The sequence below is a fragment of the Xenopus tropicalis genome, chromosome 1 (genome assembly GCF_000004195.4).
Source record: "Xenopus tropicalis strain Nigerian chromosome 1, UCB_Xtro_10.0, whole genome shotgun sequence".
Classification (NCBI taxonomy): Eukaryota; Metazoa; Chordata; class Amphibia; order Anura; family Pipidae; genus Xenopus; species Xenopus tropicalis.
Window position 1 is genome coordinate 155866503 of NC_030677.2, and position 19123 is coordinate 155885625.

Consider the following 19123-nt stretch of genomic DNA (forward strand, 5'->3'; position numbering starts at 1 on the left):
GGATTTAGAGGAAAACTTGTGTTTTAAAAAATGCTATATATTTTATTTATTTTTTTACATTTCTATCATCTATACATGATTGTAAGAACACATTTGACATGACACAAAATGCTTTGACAGTGGGTAAGGGGAAGTAGCAAAAAAGTAAAAACCATTTGCCTTTTATTCTTAAAAATGCACGAAAGATAAGCAGTATCCTGCAAATCCATTATTAAAGAGATAATATAACTCTTTCTTACCTCTAAGGCTTCCAGGGTATTGAAGCTGGCAATTGCAAACCCATCAATTATATCCTCCTCCTGAGAGCTAGATTCTCTCCTCTTACGTCTGGGCGGTCTGGCATTTCTGGCAGATGGATTTTTCCCATTTGTGCCATTCTGGTTCGAATTTTCCTTTCCCAAGCCCCTTTCTGCCTCAGAACCAGAGGATGGGCTCTGGTTTCGTGGATCTCTGACAGAAGGATCTCTCCTCCTCACCCTATCCCTTTGGGACCTGGACCGCCTGCTTGGTTGCTTAGTTTTGATATCCATCTTCCTTTATTTCTTAATTATTGTAATAATTATAAATCCACAGGTAAGATCCACGGTGTGCCCCTGACTCCAGCAATCCAATAGGTGTTTCTACAAGTGTGTGTTTTTATGATCCAGAGAGATGAACGCACTCTTCTTTGCCAATAATCCAAGTATTACCTCAAAGCTGACAACCACTTTATGACACCACAAACCATAAGGTGATCAGTGAGCACTTGTATTGCAACTTTTTTGATTCAATTATATTGCCATAATATTTCCTTATTTTCATGGCTTAGACCCTGCCCAAGATCATTTAAAGGCTGCAGCAACAGCATCCTGGTAAAAACAGGAGGGGGGATCAGAACACCCTCATGTCGTGGGGTTGAGAAAAGTAAAGATACCCTTGTCAGGAAAAGCCAGCAATCCTTGTTTCCCTATGCCTCTTGCGTTTGATCAATTGCACCGCAGATGACAGGAAGAATGTGAGAGGCTGAAAAAGAGAAAAGCCCAGATCCTAATCACAGACGCTCAATGCCGATCCTGTACCTCCTCTCTGTTGCCTTTGCCATTATTATCCCTCCTCGTTGTCTCTTGTTAAATAACCTCCATTCTGGAACCGGATGGGGTGCAGGCTGAGGCACACGGCTCCCCCGATCCCCGACACTCCGCTCCTGAAAGCAGACACAAACGGGGGGAAATATTAGATCAGCGATCACAGCTCTTAAAGGGACAGGCGGAGGGGGAGGAAATTTCTTCTCAGTGAATTGTACAGTGCAGCAGGAAAAAAAGCCCAAAGCAGATAACTGACGTACTTCCGCCAGCTTGTAATTACCAAAGGAAGTGAGCGACTTTATTAAAAGAGTTTACATTTAGCTCCTCGGTTAACCTCTCGTGTGCTACAGGCGGCTGTGAGGCGCTGCAACCCCGGAACGGCCGGCCGGGAGAGCCCTGAGCTGAGCAGCTGCCCTACAGCGACTGTAGCACGGTAACCCCGGCACAGCGCTGCCCGTAACCCCACACATAGGCCTGACAGCATTAACCTGCGGTGTGCCGGCTCATTTGGTACAGCTACCGGTACTACTGTCTGTAGCTTACATCATATATATTATATATATAGTCCAACAAAGGGTGCACACCATATGCAGCAACAAAACCTCTATTTTTGCATTTCCTTTTTTGTTTTAGAACTCTTTCATTTCCAGGACTGATACATATATGTCTGTGATACAGTGACAGACGGAGGGACCATAATACTCAGGCAAGGAATTTTGAATCTCTCCATATTACCTATAATTCCCCCCACAAGTACAGGTGTATAATGATACTTCATATACAGCTGCAGCCTAGGGAAAAAGTCAAGAGTTAGCATATCTGGACCTATTCTATACTGGGAAACCTGAACAATAACAAGACTTAATATGTATTTCATATCATAATTCACAGAGCTATCCATAGCCCACATCAGTGCTATCCAACCTTTTACAGTTATACCTCATACAGGGTGCTGGAGGGCCAGATTCAGTTAAATGATGATGTCATACAGTGAAGTCTATGGAGCCTCAGACTGCTGAGGGCCATACAAATCCTTTGGAGGGCTTAGCTTATACACACAATGAATGGAACCAACAAACTTTCTTTCTATATTTTGCTTTTATCTTTTTTTTTTTTGTACCTGATTAGAAAAAAATAAGGGTGTGTATCATTTAAAAGTGATTGCAGAAAACTGGCTAATGGTGGGCCATTGGCAAATGGCCAAACAACCAGATTCTGGGGAAACTTTCATTGTCATTTTGGGCATGACTATACACAAGACAATGCTATTATCATATAAACAGATTTTCTATAAAGTCAGATCAAAAGCCATTTTCACCCAAGTATAGTGACCAGATCAATTAAATTCAGGACACATCTAAAAAAAAAATATATATATAATATCCAGCTAGCAGGGCTGAACTGATTGCAGTGTATTTATGCAAACAGTGCTGCCCTGCAACGTGCATTTATTAGACATGTACCTGAATTTTCAAGTGATCTGGTCACCCTACTCCCAAGCAGAGTCTAAAGATATGCATGGGTATGACACTGATAGTATTTATCCTTGAAATATCCTTGCAATATTGGCTTTTCTGTACCAAATGTTAGCTCCTTTTTCATTTCTAAAACAAACCATACATTGGCCAAAAGACCACTGGCCTGTCCTTGAACACATATCACTGTATAGTTTTGGCCCCATACAGGGTCCAAGAATCTGCCAATTTAGGAGTGTCCAAGTCTGAAAACAATAACAGTCCTGTCAAGATCTATTCAAATCTGCATACACAGTGACCGAAAAGCAATTGCTGTATATGATCACACCTCAGTATAAACATCTTAAAATAGAACTGTTATAAATACATCAGTATGTGTCATCTCATAGAAATAACAGACTTTCTAAATATGATTAAAAGTTATGTACCATTTTTAAAATAAGTAATTTTCCACTATCCCCCTTGCACCAATCTTTCTATCTTCATACAGTTTTATGTCAGTCTGTTTTTTCTTAGTAAATGGTAATTCCAGGTATATTACTGTGCTGTATTTGTAATTCTAATTTATAACCGATACCTTGAGTTTCTTGTTCCACTTACATTTTAAAAAGTGTAATTAGCTCTTTAACAACCACACAATTCAATATCAAAGCATTACAAATTAAAAACAATAATTAGTTTTTACAAACTGTCTCTGGATTTTTAAAGCACTTCTCTATCATAAGATAGAATCTGTTAGAGAAATAGCACTGTTTTTTTTTTTTTCAAAAAAGATATATTGGTTTCATTGCCCTAAAGCCATAGAATGAATAGATAAACAGCATACACAAGGTATGGACACCTTTCTATTGTTCCATTCGAATGCAGGAACAATCGGAATAAAAGGATGTGAAACGGAACGGTGGCTCCTCTTCACATTTTGCCATGGCAATAAAGTACATCAGCAGATACAATTTTCAAACTTATCAATCCCTGAACCATTTATTTTGCACAGATAATCTGCAAAACATTCATTTTTGGTCTTTGTATCCGTGTATGTATGGCCATCTTAAGACCTGTAAATTAAACAAGCCACAGCCTGAACTTTCTATATCTAGCACATACTTTATTAACACACTACAATATACTATAAACGTGCAAGGGTAGGAATTGAGGGGATTATTCAGCATAGGGCTGATGCACCAGAGAGCTAGTATGGTAACCCTGTGCAATAAATTCATAATGTAAACTATAATTCTCTATTATAAAATCAGATACAATTAACTAAGTTGGAATAGGGCTACAGAGATGGCTGTGGATGCAAATATTAGACTGCTTAATTATGATTTACAAAAGTTGCTTAAGGCTGCAATGCTTTCCAACACCAGCTATGCATGGAAATTCATTGATCATGGCATGATTCTACTAAATTGGATTGGTTTATGCTACCCAACCAAATTAGACCACACAATGAAAACCTTCTAAACTATACATCAAGCCTTGACTCCTAAAAATGTCTCTTAAGGTGGCCATACACGCACCGATATTATCGTACGAAACCTCGTTTCGTACGATAATCGGTGCGTGTATGGCATGTCAGCGAGCCGACCGATATCGCAGGAAGCTGCTGAAATCGGTCGGCTCGCCGATCGGCCAAGTTAGAAAATTTTGATCGGGCGCCATAGAAGGCGCCTGACCAAAATTCTCCCTTCAGAGCTGAATCGGCAGAAGGAGGTAGAAATCCTATTGTTTCTACCTCCTTACCTGCCGATTCAGCCCTGAATGGTGTGTGGCGGATCTGACGATGTTTCGTGCGACCGATGGTCGTACGAAACATCGTGAGATCGCCACGTGTATGGCCAGCTTTAAAGTGGTATAAATCATACTTTATTGCTAAAATGTTAATGGGTTAATGATTCAGGGATTAGTTTCAATTGCACATTTCGGCACCTTTCTAGCCATTTATCTTTAAAACATTAAACTTAAGATCAGATAGCAGAAACCAGGCTGGTTTAGGCTAATGCCCCACAGAGAATAGTCACCTGTGACAGATCTCTGCTACTGCGGGCGACTACTTTCTCCAAAATGCCTTTCAACTGGCAACAGAGGGAATCGCCGGTGAAAGGGATCTCTAAAAATGCACTAAGGTATATCTACTTTCTTTAATGCCCCAATGCACATTACTCAGGCCCTGCTCTAATGCTGCAGAAACGTAAGCAGTCACTGGTCAGGCCATCTGCTCTGTGCAATAGGCGCCAAAAGGAAGCAAAAAAATAAATAAATATATATATTTATATTTTTTTTTATATGGAACTGGTGGCAACAGGCAAATTTAAAAAGGTACAGGTGTGCTCGGCACCAAGGGTATTCCAGAAAAGGGGTCTTTCCGTAATTTGGATCTCCATACCTTAAGTCTACTAAAAAATCAATAAAACATTAATTAAAACCAATAGGATTGTTTTGCATCCAATAAGGATTATTTATAACTTAGTTTAGATCAATTACAAGGTACTGTTTTATTACTACAGAGAAAAAGGAAATCAGTTTTAAAATGTTAAATTATTTGATTAAAATGGAGTCTATGGGAGACGGGCTTTCCGTAATTCAGAGCTTTCTGGATAACGGGTTTCCGGATAAGGGATCCCATACCTGTACTATAATCACACATTTAATAACCATACATTTGTATTTATTGTTTTAATCACAATAATAAATTAAAAGTGCACATAATGGACATCTGTTAACAAAACAATTAACTAAAAAACAAAACAACAGGCAAAAATTATGCTCAGTACAAGCGCTATTCAATTAATTCATGTTAAAGAAGGGAGTATACTGCCTGTTTAATTAGCAATATAAAAACACACATATAATATTTAGGAAATAATACTAAGTTAGCGCTACTCTTTGTATGTTTTCGCAGCCAAATCAATTCTGCATTTCACAATATAAAATACAAACAAAGTTCTATTTTGAATCCAATGACTGCCCGCAAAAGCTAAACGATCAGAGGCTGTAAAATGAGATGCATGATAAGGGATGCAAGCCTCTAGCATAGAAAAGCAGTGAGATTACAACTGATGCCAGGGGAACTGTTAGCGATGCAATTTGTACGAGTTTACAGTGCATTATACATCTACAAGTTATAAAAGCCACTCTCTTCTGACCTAAAATCTTTTCAAAGGGTTTTTATTTTTGAAGCAAGAAAAAGTTCCAGTCCTGAGCTACGAGTCTAAAATGATCTATGCACTTCACTAAAACAAAACACAGATATGGCTTAAAAAGAAAATCAACAGATACCTTACTACTGTCCTTAAATACTTGGGCAAGATCACAAACCTGTCCTCATATCACACCAGCAGTGAATGTTTTCTATCTACTTTCCATAATGGCACAAGTGCACTACAATTAATGGGCACTTTAGAGACAGCCACATATGGGCTGATAATACATGGCGTCCGGAAGATCTGCCTGAGGTTCTAGTGCAGGGGTCGGGAACCTTTTTGGCTGAGAGAGCCATAAACACCACATATTTTAAAATGTAATTCCGTGAGAGCCATACAATATGTTTGGCTGTGGATGCTGCGGGGCAAGGTAGGGTGGGTCCCAAGGATGCCGGATGCGATGCGTAGGAGGGTGTGGCCTGCACTCTTGGCGGATAGAAGATGTATTCTAAGGCTTAGAACACATCTTCTATCCGCCGAGCGCAGGGGCAAGGTAGGGTGAGTGCCAAGGATGCCGGATGCGGAGGAGGGCGTGGCATGCGCTCGGTGGATAGAAGACGTATTCTAAGGCTTAGAACACGTCTTCTATCCGCCGAGCGCAGGGCACGCCCCCGTTATTTTTTTTTATTAAAGATTTAGCAGCGAGCCAGATGCAGCCATCAAAAGAGGCACATCTGGCTCCCGAGCCATAGGTTCCCTACCCCTGTTATAGTGGAAAAGAAGACACCCTGTTATACACAATATAGCCACTTTTCTATTGTTCTGCTGGTTTAGGCTGAAGGCCTGAAAGACAGAAACAGCAAGAACCATAGGGGAGCTACAAATCCACTTATTCATCTGTAGATGCACCATACACTGGCCGAAATGGTGTACTGGTAGGTAAAATTGTCATACAAACTGATCAATATCCATAGTACGCAGATATCATCAGGGATCACTAGGCCAGCATATTTTTTTTTTTAATTAGTTTGAGCTAACCTAAACATGTAAGCTAACTGATTACATTTCATACTGCCTCAAAGAACTCACCAGCATTTAGAGCTGTGTTTAAGCACAGTTGCATTTCATTGTATTTTTTAATGCAAGGCAAAATGTTGCATTTTTTAAATAACTTATAATAAAGCAATGCATTCTCAACCCACAAAATTATGTCTAAATGTAGTCTATTTGGTTTTGATGTGTTTAGTGTGGATTTTTACAGATGCACACTGAGATGCCTGTGTGTAAGGGCTCTAAGAGCAAATGTAGTATTCGGTACCAGCTGGTGCTCCAGATGGGAGACAGGTGAGTCTGCCTACAAAACATGCCCAGTTAGTGAAGCCTAAAGGGCCGACCTAAGAATCATGTTTTACATCATAACTGAACAACTTTCTACTTGCTATGGGGACATTATATGATCTGCCACATGTTTAAGGGCACTATTATTTACAAGTCACATTATCATACAGTGAAGTTTAAAGAGCCTGATGGGCAGTCAGAGGGCCATAAAAATACCTTTGAGTGATCCAGCCCATGGACCTCCTGTTGAAAAGCTTTAATCTGCAACATATTAAAAGTAAATTCAAAGGGGGAATTGGCCTTTAAATTGAATCAAAGGCACCAAACACCACCAAAAAACTAACAAAGTCAAAAAATTATACATAATAATTTTTCCAAACAATTTATTGTTTATAAGGTATATTTTTTATCATACTTCAGATTTACTCTTACCTATACTAACAAATAAAAAGCAGCAGATAAATGTGACCTCAGAGCAAGCAGCTTCATGCTACTTAATTCCCAAAAGCTTTGTTTTGTGTGCTTAAGAAATATGCTTGTGATCTGATAGGAGACAATCTTGCATTCATCAAATATTCCCCTACAGGACTCCTAATAAGCCCAGGGAAATGAAACAATGCACATTTCAAACAGTCTTGAGATGAATGCAGTAAATCAGAATGTTTAAAGGACTAATACAATCTGAAATTAAAACAAATGTAGGGTTCATCTTTCCCTGAAAAGCTGCTACACATTTTCTTTTGAGTAGCATCTCTTTGATTGGTAAGCCAGATGAGATTTATTGAATACATTTCCCAACGCTTTTGTCATGTCTTGCATTTTTCAGTTCAGATCCTCAACAGTGTCAGTGGGTCAGGCAAACACAAGATTTAAGTATAGTATATAAGGCACAAGTTGTGGCTGCCAGTGTGCACTTGCCCTTTCTAATAAAGGAACAAAGACTACTGGGTGGACAGGTGCTTTGTGCAGAAAAAACATAGCACAATACCTTGCCCTCAACTAATATGGAAGGGCTAAACTCCAAGAGGACTTTTGTTGGATGAAGTCAGATCAAGAGATCACATCTGACAAGTCGGATGTAGTCACATGGGTCAAAATATAATGGGACTTGGTGTTGGAAAGACATTTTTTCTCATTGAAATATACTGAATAAACACAAGAAAACATTCTAATTAATTAGATCAGACATTATATTACATCCAATGGAAATTAGATTTTCTAGGATCTTGAGTTGTTGCACGACAAGAACAGATAAAATCTGACCCACAAAATCTGGTCAAAAGCACTCAAGGAATTTAGCCCTAAAAGTTTGTTGTTAAATAGCACATGCATATTAAGGTTATGTGCGGGGGATCTGAGGAGGCTTACTGATGATTTGTGACAGTTTTCTGCTGTTGAACCTTAGCCAACCATCACTCCTTCCAAAAAAAAAAAAAGAGCATTCATAAAAGTAACCAAGCAAAATCCAGGGATAATCAGTAAGTCCAGTGGTAAAAACTGCTAGGTGGGCAAGAGCCTGCCAAGACTCACAAATTGATCTTCAACTATCACATGGGCACAGGCAATCACTAGGTCCAGCATTTGTAAATGATGCCTTATTCATTTACATCATGACTGCCTGTGGTTGTCCTCATTGTGCCTATACTGATCTCAGGAGACTTAAGGTGGCCATACATGCTAAGATCCACTAGCTTGGCAAGGTCACCAAGCAAACGGATCTTCTCCCAATATCCCCACCTATGGGTGGGCAATATAGGGTTAATTCGGACGTTTGGTCCTGGGGCCAAACGATCGAATTAAAACAACAGGTATAGGTGTCTGTCGCTTCGGGGACCATATCAACAAGCCGGTGCGGTCAACAATCCAACTAATTTTTAAACCTGCCTGATTAAGATCTGTCCGATTTCAGGATCGGGCCAAGGTGTTGTCATACTGTTCTTTGCAGCAACCAGTAAAATGTCAGTCCTAGACTTAAGGAAATCAATTGTAAATTTGTCAAAACAAATGAATAAAATTTGTGCATGCATTTATAAATGTGTTACCTTTGAATACAATTGAACAGCATCTGTCAGACATAGGCTCAAGGCCATGAGAAATCATCCAAAATTGACCAAATTTGTAGTTAGATAAGTGTTATCTAAGATACTGAGTGGATAACGTCTCAAGTGGCATTCTTGAGACAATTGCTAAGACCAGACTGTATTCACTTACTTAATGCTACACACACACATAGCACTGTTTAAAAAACAGAAATTAGAGGCCTTAACCTATGAGTGGAGACATGGACATTACTCCATTATGATCCTGTGGCCAACTTTGCATTGGGATCTGCTGGTTTAATAGTATAGATACAGTCAAATAATTCAGAGCTCTAAATGCAAATCTGCAGAGAGCAAGATATTGGAATATGGCTTCTGAGAGGGTATGCTACCTTTTGAAGCACTTTCTTTGTAACAGGTTTCTGCTATTGAACCTTTCTCAACCATTACTCTTTTCAAAAAAATAAATAAATAAATAAAAGAGCATTCAAACTAAGCAAAATCTAGGCATAATCAGTAAGCCCATTGTTAAAAAATTCTAAGTTGGCCAGAACCTACTAAGATCCACATACACATACAAATGCATATTGGTCTTCAACTGGCTGTTACTGTCGAATGGGCACAGGCTATCACACTGGATCCAGTATTTGTAAATGATGACTGCCTGTGGTTGTCCTAACTTCAAAATGCCAGTGGCCAACATTATCAAACAACTGATGATTACACTATGGTTATTGTAGTGCAGTCTATCATGCTCAGCCTGCCAGGGACATCTCAGTAAGAGTAGCAGTACATGGGGTGTTCTGACTGTCGCTACACTGCAAAGGAAAACTGTTGTAATGAAAACAACCCTGCCCATCAGTCACAGCTACTGATGCTACAGTGTATATTGGACAGACACACATAGCTGTGACAAACAAACCTTGAAGTATGTTTTGGCACCTACATTCTGCAGCTTTGGGTTGTATTGATCTCAACTGTTTTCCACTTGAGGGCAGAAATGCTCAAAATGCCCAGTGTGCCATTACCCATATCTTGAGGCCAGCCTACAAGTACCACTCTACTGCTGATCCCAGTATAGCAACAGTATGCTTTCTTTACTCAGTGAAGCAAGCTCCTCACTAGAGCCTGGCTTTCCCCCAGTATTCCATTCCACTGGACTCTCTTCCAACTGCTAACGATCTTCTCTTGTTTATATATGCAGTAGGTCTCTCTATGTGGGGGCACATGAAACATGTGTTCCTTTGAAAGGTATGATCAGCATATCATATATAATTCTTCACCTTATTTATAATACTTCTCCTCAGCGCTCTATTAAAGAGGATAAATCCAGGGATGCACCGAATCCACTATTTTGGGATTAGGCCAAACCCCGAATCCTTTGTGAAAGATTTGGCCAAATACAGAACCAAATCCTAATTTGCATATGCAAATTAAGGTACAGAAGGTGTTTAAACCAAGAGCCGCACAGATTTGGTTCGGTTAGGACCATGGATTCAACCAAATCCGAATCCTGCTGAAAAAGCCAGAATCCTGCCCGAATCCTGGATTTGGTGCGTCCCTAGATAAAACAGTTTAGAATCATATTCTTTGGTTTCTCCCTTGTGTAATTATTGCTGTTTTTGCACTCCCTAACAATGGAAGCTACTAAGCAATTCTTTAAATCATCCCTATATCCCAAGTATTTGGAGCTGCCCGTGTGAGAAATGCAACTGGCAGAATACTTTTGCACATGTTGCTCATTTCTCTCTCCTCTATAACTGCACATGATCACCAAGAATTCCTGACAAAAATACACAGTTCTGAGGTATATAGCTGTACACTTAAAGGAACAGTAACACCAAAAAATAAAAATGGTTTTAAGTAATCATAATACAATGCACTGTTGCCCTGCACTGGTAAAATTTGCACATTTGCTTCAGAAACACTTCTATAGTTATATAAAAAGCTGCTGTGTAGCCATGGGGGCAGCCATTCAAGCTGGAAAAAGGAGAAAAGGCACAGGTTACATAGCAGATAACAGATAAAACACCATTGTATTGTACAGAACTTATCTGTTATCTGCTATGTAACCTGTGCCTTTTGTCTTTTAAATGGCTGCCCCCATGGCTACACAGCAGCTTCATTTACTAAACTATAGTAATGTTTCAAATACACCAGTTGCATCAGTGCAGGGCAACAGTACATTATACACTTTGATTTTTTGGTGTTACTGTTCCTTTAAGTCATTTAAACCAGGCTCAATCAAACACTGGTCAGGCCTGCTTCTCCCAAGTAACTTATAATAAACAAATCCACTGCAAAGCCTTTCAAGCAATGAATTAAGCTGTGCTTGTTTTGCAGAGATGTACTTGCACCACATGTTCTGGATACCACCAGGCCCACCAGACTGCCAATCTGTAGATTCTGCCAAATACCAGAGTGGCTGCTGTAAGATACCATAGGCAGTCACTATCTAGTTGGGGGCTGTTTATGCCTCTGTGTAATTACAAGGCCACTACCCATTTTGAATCCCTGTCTGGGCAAGGACACCACTGATGATTCCTCAGGTAAATCCCAATTTCAAGTTCATTGTACAGGTATAGGATATCTTATCCGGAAACCCGTTATCCAGAAAGTTTCTAATTACGGAAAGGCCATCTCCCATAGACTCTATTATAAGCAAATAATTCTAATTTTTCTAAAAAAAAAAAAAAATTTTTTTCTCTGTAATAATAAAACAGAACATTGTACTTGATCCGAACTAAGATATAATTAATCCTTATTGGAGGTAAAACAATCCTACTGGGTTTAAATGATGTTTAAATGATTTTTTAGTAGACATAAGGTATGACGATCCCTTATCAGGAAAAGCCCCACGTCCTGAGGATTCTGGATAACAGGTCCTATACCTAACAGGTCCTATATCTAAAAGAAACTGCAAGTACTTTCCTGAAGCATGGTTTGATTCACTCATTGGAGGCTCCCTAGTAGGTTTGTTTGTGGATTGGTCTATGTTTCCCAACAAAGCCTTATGTACACTGCAGGTTAAGCAGATTTGTCTATTTCAATGGAATTCAGAAGTCTTGGTCTGCTGAAACAAAATCTGAGCAGTTAGAAACCGGTTATATTGTTAACCGTACTTGGCATATATTTCTATAGACACCTCAAAACCGTCATTGCTAGGTGCTTTTTCACCAATTGTGGGACAGATTTAAAATGTAATACCAGAGGATTGGATATCGTTGAGAAGGACTATACTACCAAACAAGCTTATGTGAATTCAATTAATATTAAGTGATTAAATAAAAGTGAATATTTCTATGTTGCTTCTTTAATCTAATATTAATGTTTGTGCCCAAAACTAATTTACTTAAATTTGTGACACTGCTGCTGCCGAATTCTGTAGCTTTATTTTCTTTGTCTTCCTGCTAGCTAGCAATCATTTCTCTTGTAGCCACATCTCTGATCCCTACAGTAAAGAAGCTTTGCTCTCAGCAGAACAGAGATGGAGCAACCTAAACCTGGCTCAGCTGGACTGAAAACATGCTGTGTACCTATCTCTACTTATAATATTTCTATAATCATAGTAGAGAAATATTTATTATTCCAGAAAACAGTTAACTGATGGCACAGAATATTACGCCTACGCATATATTTAAAGCGTTTATTACCTGAAATTGAATAGTACACTGTGTCGGAGTAAAAGGCAGAAAGGCACTTCTGACAGCAGGCTTAGTATCAGAGGGATGATTATTTATCCAGGGGCTTAGAAAGCCAACTCGTCAGACACAGTGAATTACTGCTCCAAGTCTGTACATAATCTAGATAACAATCAGAACATTCCTGCCAGTGTCAGCGAACCATGTGAGCAGCTCAGCGACTCCAAAGAATTGACTTCTAACAAGAGGTCCGCTCTTATCCTTAATTTGTATCACATTTAAAATTGTAGAGTAGTTGGTTAGATGGGATTGTAACAACTGCTCAATCTTGTTGCTTTAGGCACTCATTTATAACTGATCCTATTCATGTTTAACAGGGGTGTAGCTATAGTGGCTACAACTAGAATTAGTCACTGGAACCTAAGTAGCCAGTGGCTACATATAATTACATTACTTACCATATAAGAAAACAAGTAATATACAGTATTAATGGGATTGGAATTACAATTTTCAGGAGGATTGTGCAGACCACTGAGCGCATCATCTGCAGATCTCTACCCAGTCTGCAGGATATTCACACCTCATGTTGCCTTCCTAAAGCCACTAGCATCATGGCAGACCCCTACCAACAATTGTTTACTCCTCTTCCATCTGGAAGATGGCTCTGCAGCATCAGGAGCAAGGCTGCTAGATTGTGCAATAGTTTCTTTCCCCAAGCAGTCTGGCTCCTAAACACCATGCTGCCCCCCTCCACACTGGACTCTCTACTCCACACCCTCTATGGACTACATAACACTGTACCATAACACTTTTCTTTTACTTAATATAGCTACAAGTGTATATGTTTACACTCATATTTATTTGAACATACTTTTGCACAAACTTGCATATTGCACATTTATTGTATTGCACAATTGAAAAAAGGAAGGAAGAAGAAAAAAAAAAAAAAGAACAATGTTTACAATGCTGCTTACCCCTCTCCAATATTTATGATATTGCACTATTCTTGTATTGCACTGTTCATCTAGCCATTCCAACACTGCACTGATTATGTGTTGCATAGTTCTGTGTCACACTATTCTACACTGTGTGCACCACTGCATATTATATATTCATTATACTGTGAATTCTTGGTTTTATTGTTTTTCGTTTTTTTTTCATTATAGTTACGTAATATCTTGTGTATTGCACCTTTTTGATCCAGGACGATATTTCGTCCCACTGTGTACTTTAACTATATTGTTGGGATGACAATAAAGCTCTATTTGACTTGACTTGACAATGCCAACTGAAGGAAAAGGGGTGCCCATCTCATTTTTTGTTTCTGAATATTCCTAAACCAACATATGTGAAAATAACCCACTGGCCCCTCAGACTAATGCTAATGGCAATGTTCCCTATTGTGTGGTGCTTGTGTAAAAGAACAATAAATAATACGGCAGGCCACTCATGACACACAACAAAGTCCCTATGCATCCATCGCAATACCTTAGGCTCCCTGCAATGTTCCTTACATAACCCCTGTACCATCTGCATGTCAGTAGATATTTCCAGTTCTAAAGTAGTTCTACTGAATTGGGCTGCTGTTGGTACTGCTCACAAGTTGGAGCATGAAGGTACCCTGTAACTTACACTGATAGCTTGAGTGTCCAGCTTGTTGTGTCAACTAAAGGCAGACTATTGGGTCATTACTGGCTCTTGCAGCCACTTTTCTAGATAAATTATTAGCAATATTGGCAGCAAATGGGCAATCTTTCATCAAAGACACATCAAACGTCATAACACTGACTTTCAATTTAAAAGTTATATTGCCTTCTGTGATTTTGGCAGGACAAGATGTGTCCAGCTTGTACAAATCACTTGGTAACAGTGGATTAGGGATTTCACACCTTGTTGTCACTTCTATAGCAGACAATGATCACATGTCATTATGACACCTTACTTCACTCATTAATATTCAGTAAGGAAATAAAAGCCACAGGGACATTAAAACAAATCACAAAGACAAGTGCTCACCTGGTGTAATACGCTTACAAAATTTTATTCTATTAATTAAATTGCACTTACAGAACAAAAATGGTTAAATTGCTCATCCATCAATAGAATCATAATCCCAATGCATTTCTGGGGATGACTTCCTCAGGGGTTGACTTCACTTTGTTGATGAAACATGTTGGGTATAATGTTGTGGTTCAACACTCACCGCTCACCAGTCTCATTATGTTGTCACCTTTATATTGTCCCCAACCCATTCTTCCCCTTTTCCCCTTGTTATTTTATCCATTCTCTGACCTTACTATTTTTTTTCTTTTTTTTTTTTTCAGAACATTCTATCTTGTTCCATTTCTCTACCCTGTTTGTCTTGTGATCCCTTTTATATTGGCTTTACATCCCTTACCCATCCTCCCCCTGGTAATTGCCTTAAATATTAATTAATACTATTTAGTTTCATAACTAATTACTATTAAAAACTAAGCTTTATTCTTGCATCCTAGAAATAGGAATCTGTATTTTTGCCTTATTTGTAAATTACTTCCTATGAACTCCCCTGATCCACCTATATTTTGTGCTCCCCATTTTCCTTCCTATCTTCTATTCTCCGCCTATTAGCTTGGTTCAACATCCAACATTGCTTCTTTTTCTAACTGCACACAGTTAGAAAAAGTTGTGTGCAATACTGGAACTGGTTTACAGCTTAACCAAAGTTTAAATCTCCCTCCAGAGTCCAATCTACTTTTTTTTGTGAGGTGGTTTTAATAGGTTAGTGAGGGAGCCAGCAACTGAATGAGAAGAAAGGGGAAAACTCTGGATTAAGAATAGTCCATAAATAGCTTTGTGAGCCACAGTATTTTCAACTGTGGCCTGTATATGCCCAAACAGCTGGCAGCTGGACAACCTTGTCCCAACCATACAGCAAAGATTATGACATTGGTGCCCAAAAGGAAACAATAAAATAATCTACAAAATACCATCATCCTTTTTCTGCTGTTAATCAATTATTAATTGAGGATTCATTATTGATAAGTAGGTATGTAGTTAGAGGGAGAATTAGATGGTTTATTCTTCCAGTTGTTGTAACAGATAAACTTTACAGTAGTGCATAAATAACACAAATATATTATTTAAGGCACTGTATGCCCTTTCACATACAATGTGCAACTAAGCACTTTTGTCTATGCAGAAATGTGTCCAGTATTTAAAGTGGAAGTACAGATTCCCAATTGTTCAAATTAAAGATACTTAGGGGCACATTTACTAACCCACGAATCCGAATTGGAAAAATTCCGATTGGAAAACGGACATTTTGCGACTTTTTCGTATTATTTGCGTTTTTTTTGGCGCCTTTACGACTTTTCAGAAATTGTCGCGACTTTTTCGTTACCAATACGATTTGCGAGAAAAACGCGAGTTTTTCGTAGCCATTACGATGCACTCGTATCTTGTCGCAACTTTTTCGTATTGAGCGCTCGTAAGCAGCGAGCGAAACTTTCAGACTTAGCATGATTTTCGAAGCCTCCTATAGGACTCAATGGCACCCTGCAGCTCCAACCTGGCCCAAGAAAAGTCACCATACTGAAGCTTGAATGAATCTGAATCTTTCGTACTCGGCGCGAAGGCTACGAAAAAGTAGCGACTTTTCACGCAAGTAGTAACGCTACGAAAAAAATCGGCAAATTTTGCGCAACATTCGGAATGGCAACGAAAAAGTCACGACAATTTTCCGAAAAATCGCCAAATACCGATCATTAAGAAAAAAACGCAATCGGACGCATTCGGCCCGTTCGTGGGTAAGTAAATGTGCCCCATAGTATAGCTCTACCATTTGTTAATTAATTTCTCCCTTAAAACTAACTTCAAATGTTCTTAACAGAATACTGTCATGATTTTTATTGTATACTTTTTATTTCTAAATTACACTTTTTACATAGTAAATAATTCACTCTACCATTTAAAATCTTGAACCAACAAATATATTTTTGTTTAGTTGTAATATGGATATGTAGGCGCCATCTCAGTGCATTGTGCCTGTGTCTGAGCTTTCAGAAGGAGCCAGCGCTACACATTAGAACTGCTTTCAGGTAACCTGTTGTTTCTCCTATGTTTGCAACTGAATATTTCTGGAATTAAATAACTCACACTGTCCTTTTAAATAGCCCTAGAAATAGTTTATATTGTGTGATTTTTTTTCACAGTCAAATCATTAACTTATTTATGGTGTATGCAGTCTGTTGTGTTCTCACTTCTAATTTGAACAATTGTATTCATCATAAGTGTCCCATGAGAATCACACTGTCATATCTTTGTCTTTAGCTATCACCACTTCATTTGTCAGAGGTCACAGACACAGCCAGAAAAGAAAGTGTGATCACAATTCTATCTTGTACCTGAAAGGACAAAGTGAGGCATAAATTGCTATTACTAACTTACATGGACTATTCTTAGGAAGAACAAAAATCACATGCTACTTAAGTAGCATTGGGCAGAGAGATAGTTTGCACATCTAACAATATGTTCAGGAAAAACATAGTGCCTGTACATTAAAGGAATCAGCAGATTAGGGTCGTTCAGTATGAATGAAATTCTTGACCCTTGTGTAACAATACATAAATGAAATGTACACTAAACTTATTTATGTTTGCAAGAGTATGCTTACATCCTAGAACTAACAGCAAACCTAACAAATATTTTGTTACAAGGGGTGGCTTTCCCCAAGAAAATTTACATGCTACGGGAATTCACCTATCTGGCAAAATGCAAACAAGTGTTACTAACATAAGTGACACAAAATAAAAATATACAACCGTTTTATTTAAAACAGCCAGAAAGCATCCAGTAATGATTCTAATCTGAAGAAAGATAAAGACAGAGATTTATCATAAACCTTTGTCACCACAGATAATCCCCTAACCAAGCATTATAGGAATATGATGTGCATCGTACACTATTTGCTGTTGAACAGTAGAATGCAGTGACAGTGCTGTGACAGATGTAAAAAAATAAAAGTGAAAATAAACACACTAAAAATGTGATGAGCAGTGTCGGGTTCATTCAATGAATAAGATATATAACTTAACAATGTTGCTCTGAATCAACCTTTTTCAATCCATCCTTTTAACCTGCATTAACCACTATTGCAATGCACTGTACACACCCATTGTAAGAAAATGGTTACTTCCCCCTCTTTTATGACCTTCACTACAATGTCCTGCTATTACATTCTCTCGCACCCCACCAATGTCATCAGAGCACCCCCTTGGCCTGGTTTTAACCCGTGGCACCCCCACAACTTGTATACGTATAAATAAAATCAGACCTTAAGAATGGCTTATCCCAATATAATATATAGCTTATTAGGTACAGATAAAGAATTTATTATTTGGAAACCCAATACCCGGAATCCTCCAAATGATATTTTTTTAAAATTTGTAAAAAATAAAACTGTGCATTTTACACTTTACCTTTTAACAGTGATAACAAAGCTGGATAAATCCATCAATGGTGATCCCCATTATGGTAAAAAAATCTTATCCAGAAAAGCCTGGTCCATAGCATTCTAAATAATACATCCCATATGTATCAAGGATGTAAAAAAAAAAAGTAGGGACTGAACTCAGATCTCCCTCATAAGTAAACTAGTGAATCAGTAGGTAAGGCAAAAATGCAACACCCTAAAGCATATGTGTCAAACTCAAGGCCCGGGGGCCATATCCGGCCCACTTGGCTGTTTTATGTGGCCCTTAGTGAGTGTGTCTGACCATCCAGCCTGATCAATTTCCATTTTCCTCACATAGTAACTAAAACTAAGGGGTATATTTATCATGCTGTGTAAAAAGTGGAGTGAAGCATTACCAGTAATGTTGCCCAAGGCATCCAATCAGTAATCAGATTTCAACAGTAGCAAAGCATTTATTGGCTGCTATGAGTAACATCACCGGTAATGTCTTACTCCACTTTTTACACATTGTGATAAATATACCCCTTAGTATCATACTAAGTTTATTAATAAAAAATTTGGCCCGCGACTTAGCCTGTGTTTTAGATTTCGGCCCCCTTATGTGATTGAGTTTGACACCCCTGCCCTAAAGCAAGTACTTTAAAAAGTCTGTAATGAAAAGTAACTGTCTACTTAAAGCCATAATGAATATGTGGTTGCATTCACTTAAGGACACTGGATTTTGTGGTAAGTGTGGTCACAAGCCTAACACTGATTTCTCTTCAATAATACTCCCTTCCCCGCTCACTTTTCTAGACATATTATGTTTGGAAAATGTAGATAGATTCATCAGTCAACTATAACTTTTATTTGGCTTTTTTCAAGCACACACTTATTTTTTTACCAGATTTTACACTTTGTTATTATTTTGCATACATATCATAAGCCGATGATTTTAGAGAGTGAAGCATGGCATTAAGTGGTGATAT

General features: G+C 38.5%; 1 protein-coding gene across 13 annotated transcripts in view; it reads right to left on the reverse strand.

Annotated features, from left to right (window-relative positions):
* The window catches only part of fbrsl1 (fibrosin-like 1), a 281206-nt gene that overhangs the window by 239465 nt on the left and 22618 nt on the right, over positions 1-19123 (reverse strand). For 12 of the 13 annotated variants that reach the window (XM_004910563.4, XM_004910564.4, XM_012969337.3 and 9 more), the window contains exon 2: positions 240-1183. In XM_004910563.4, coding sequence (XP_004910620.1) covers positions 240-530 — 291 coding nt within the window. In that variant the 5' untranslated portion in view covers positions 531-1183. Of the gene's footprint in view, positions 1-239; positions 1311-19123 lie in introns of those variants that run through there. The other variant, XM_031892428.1, reaches the window with a different exon arrangement.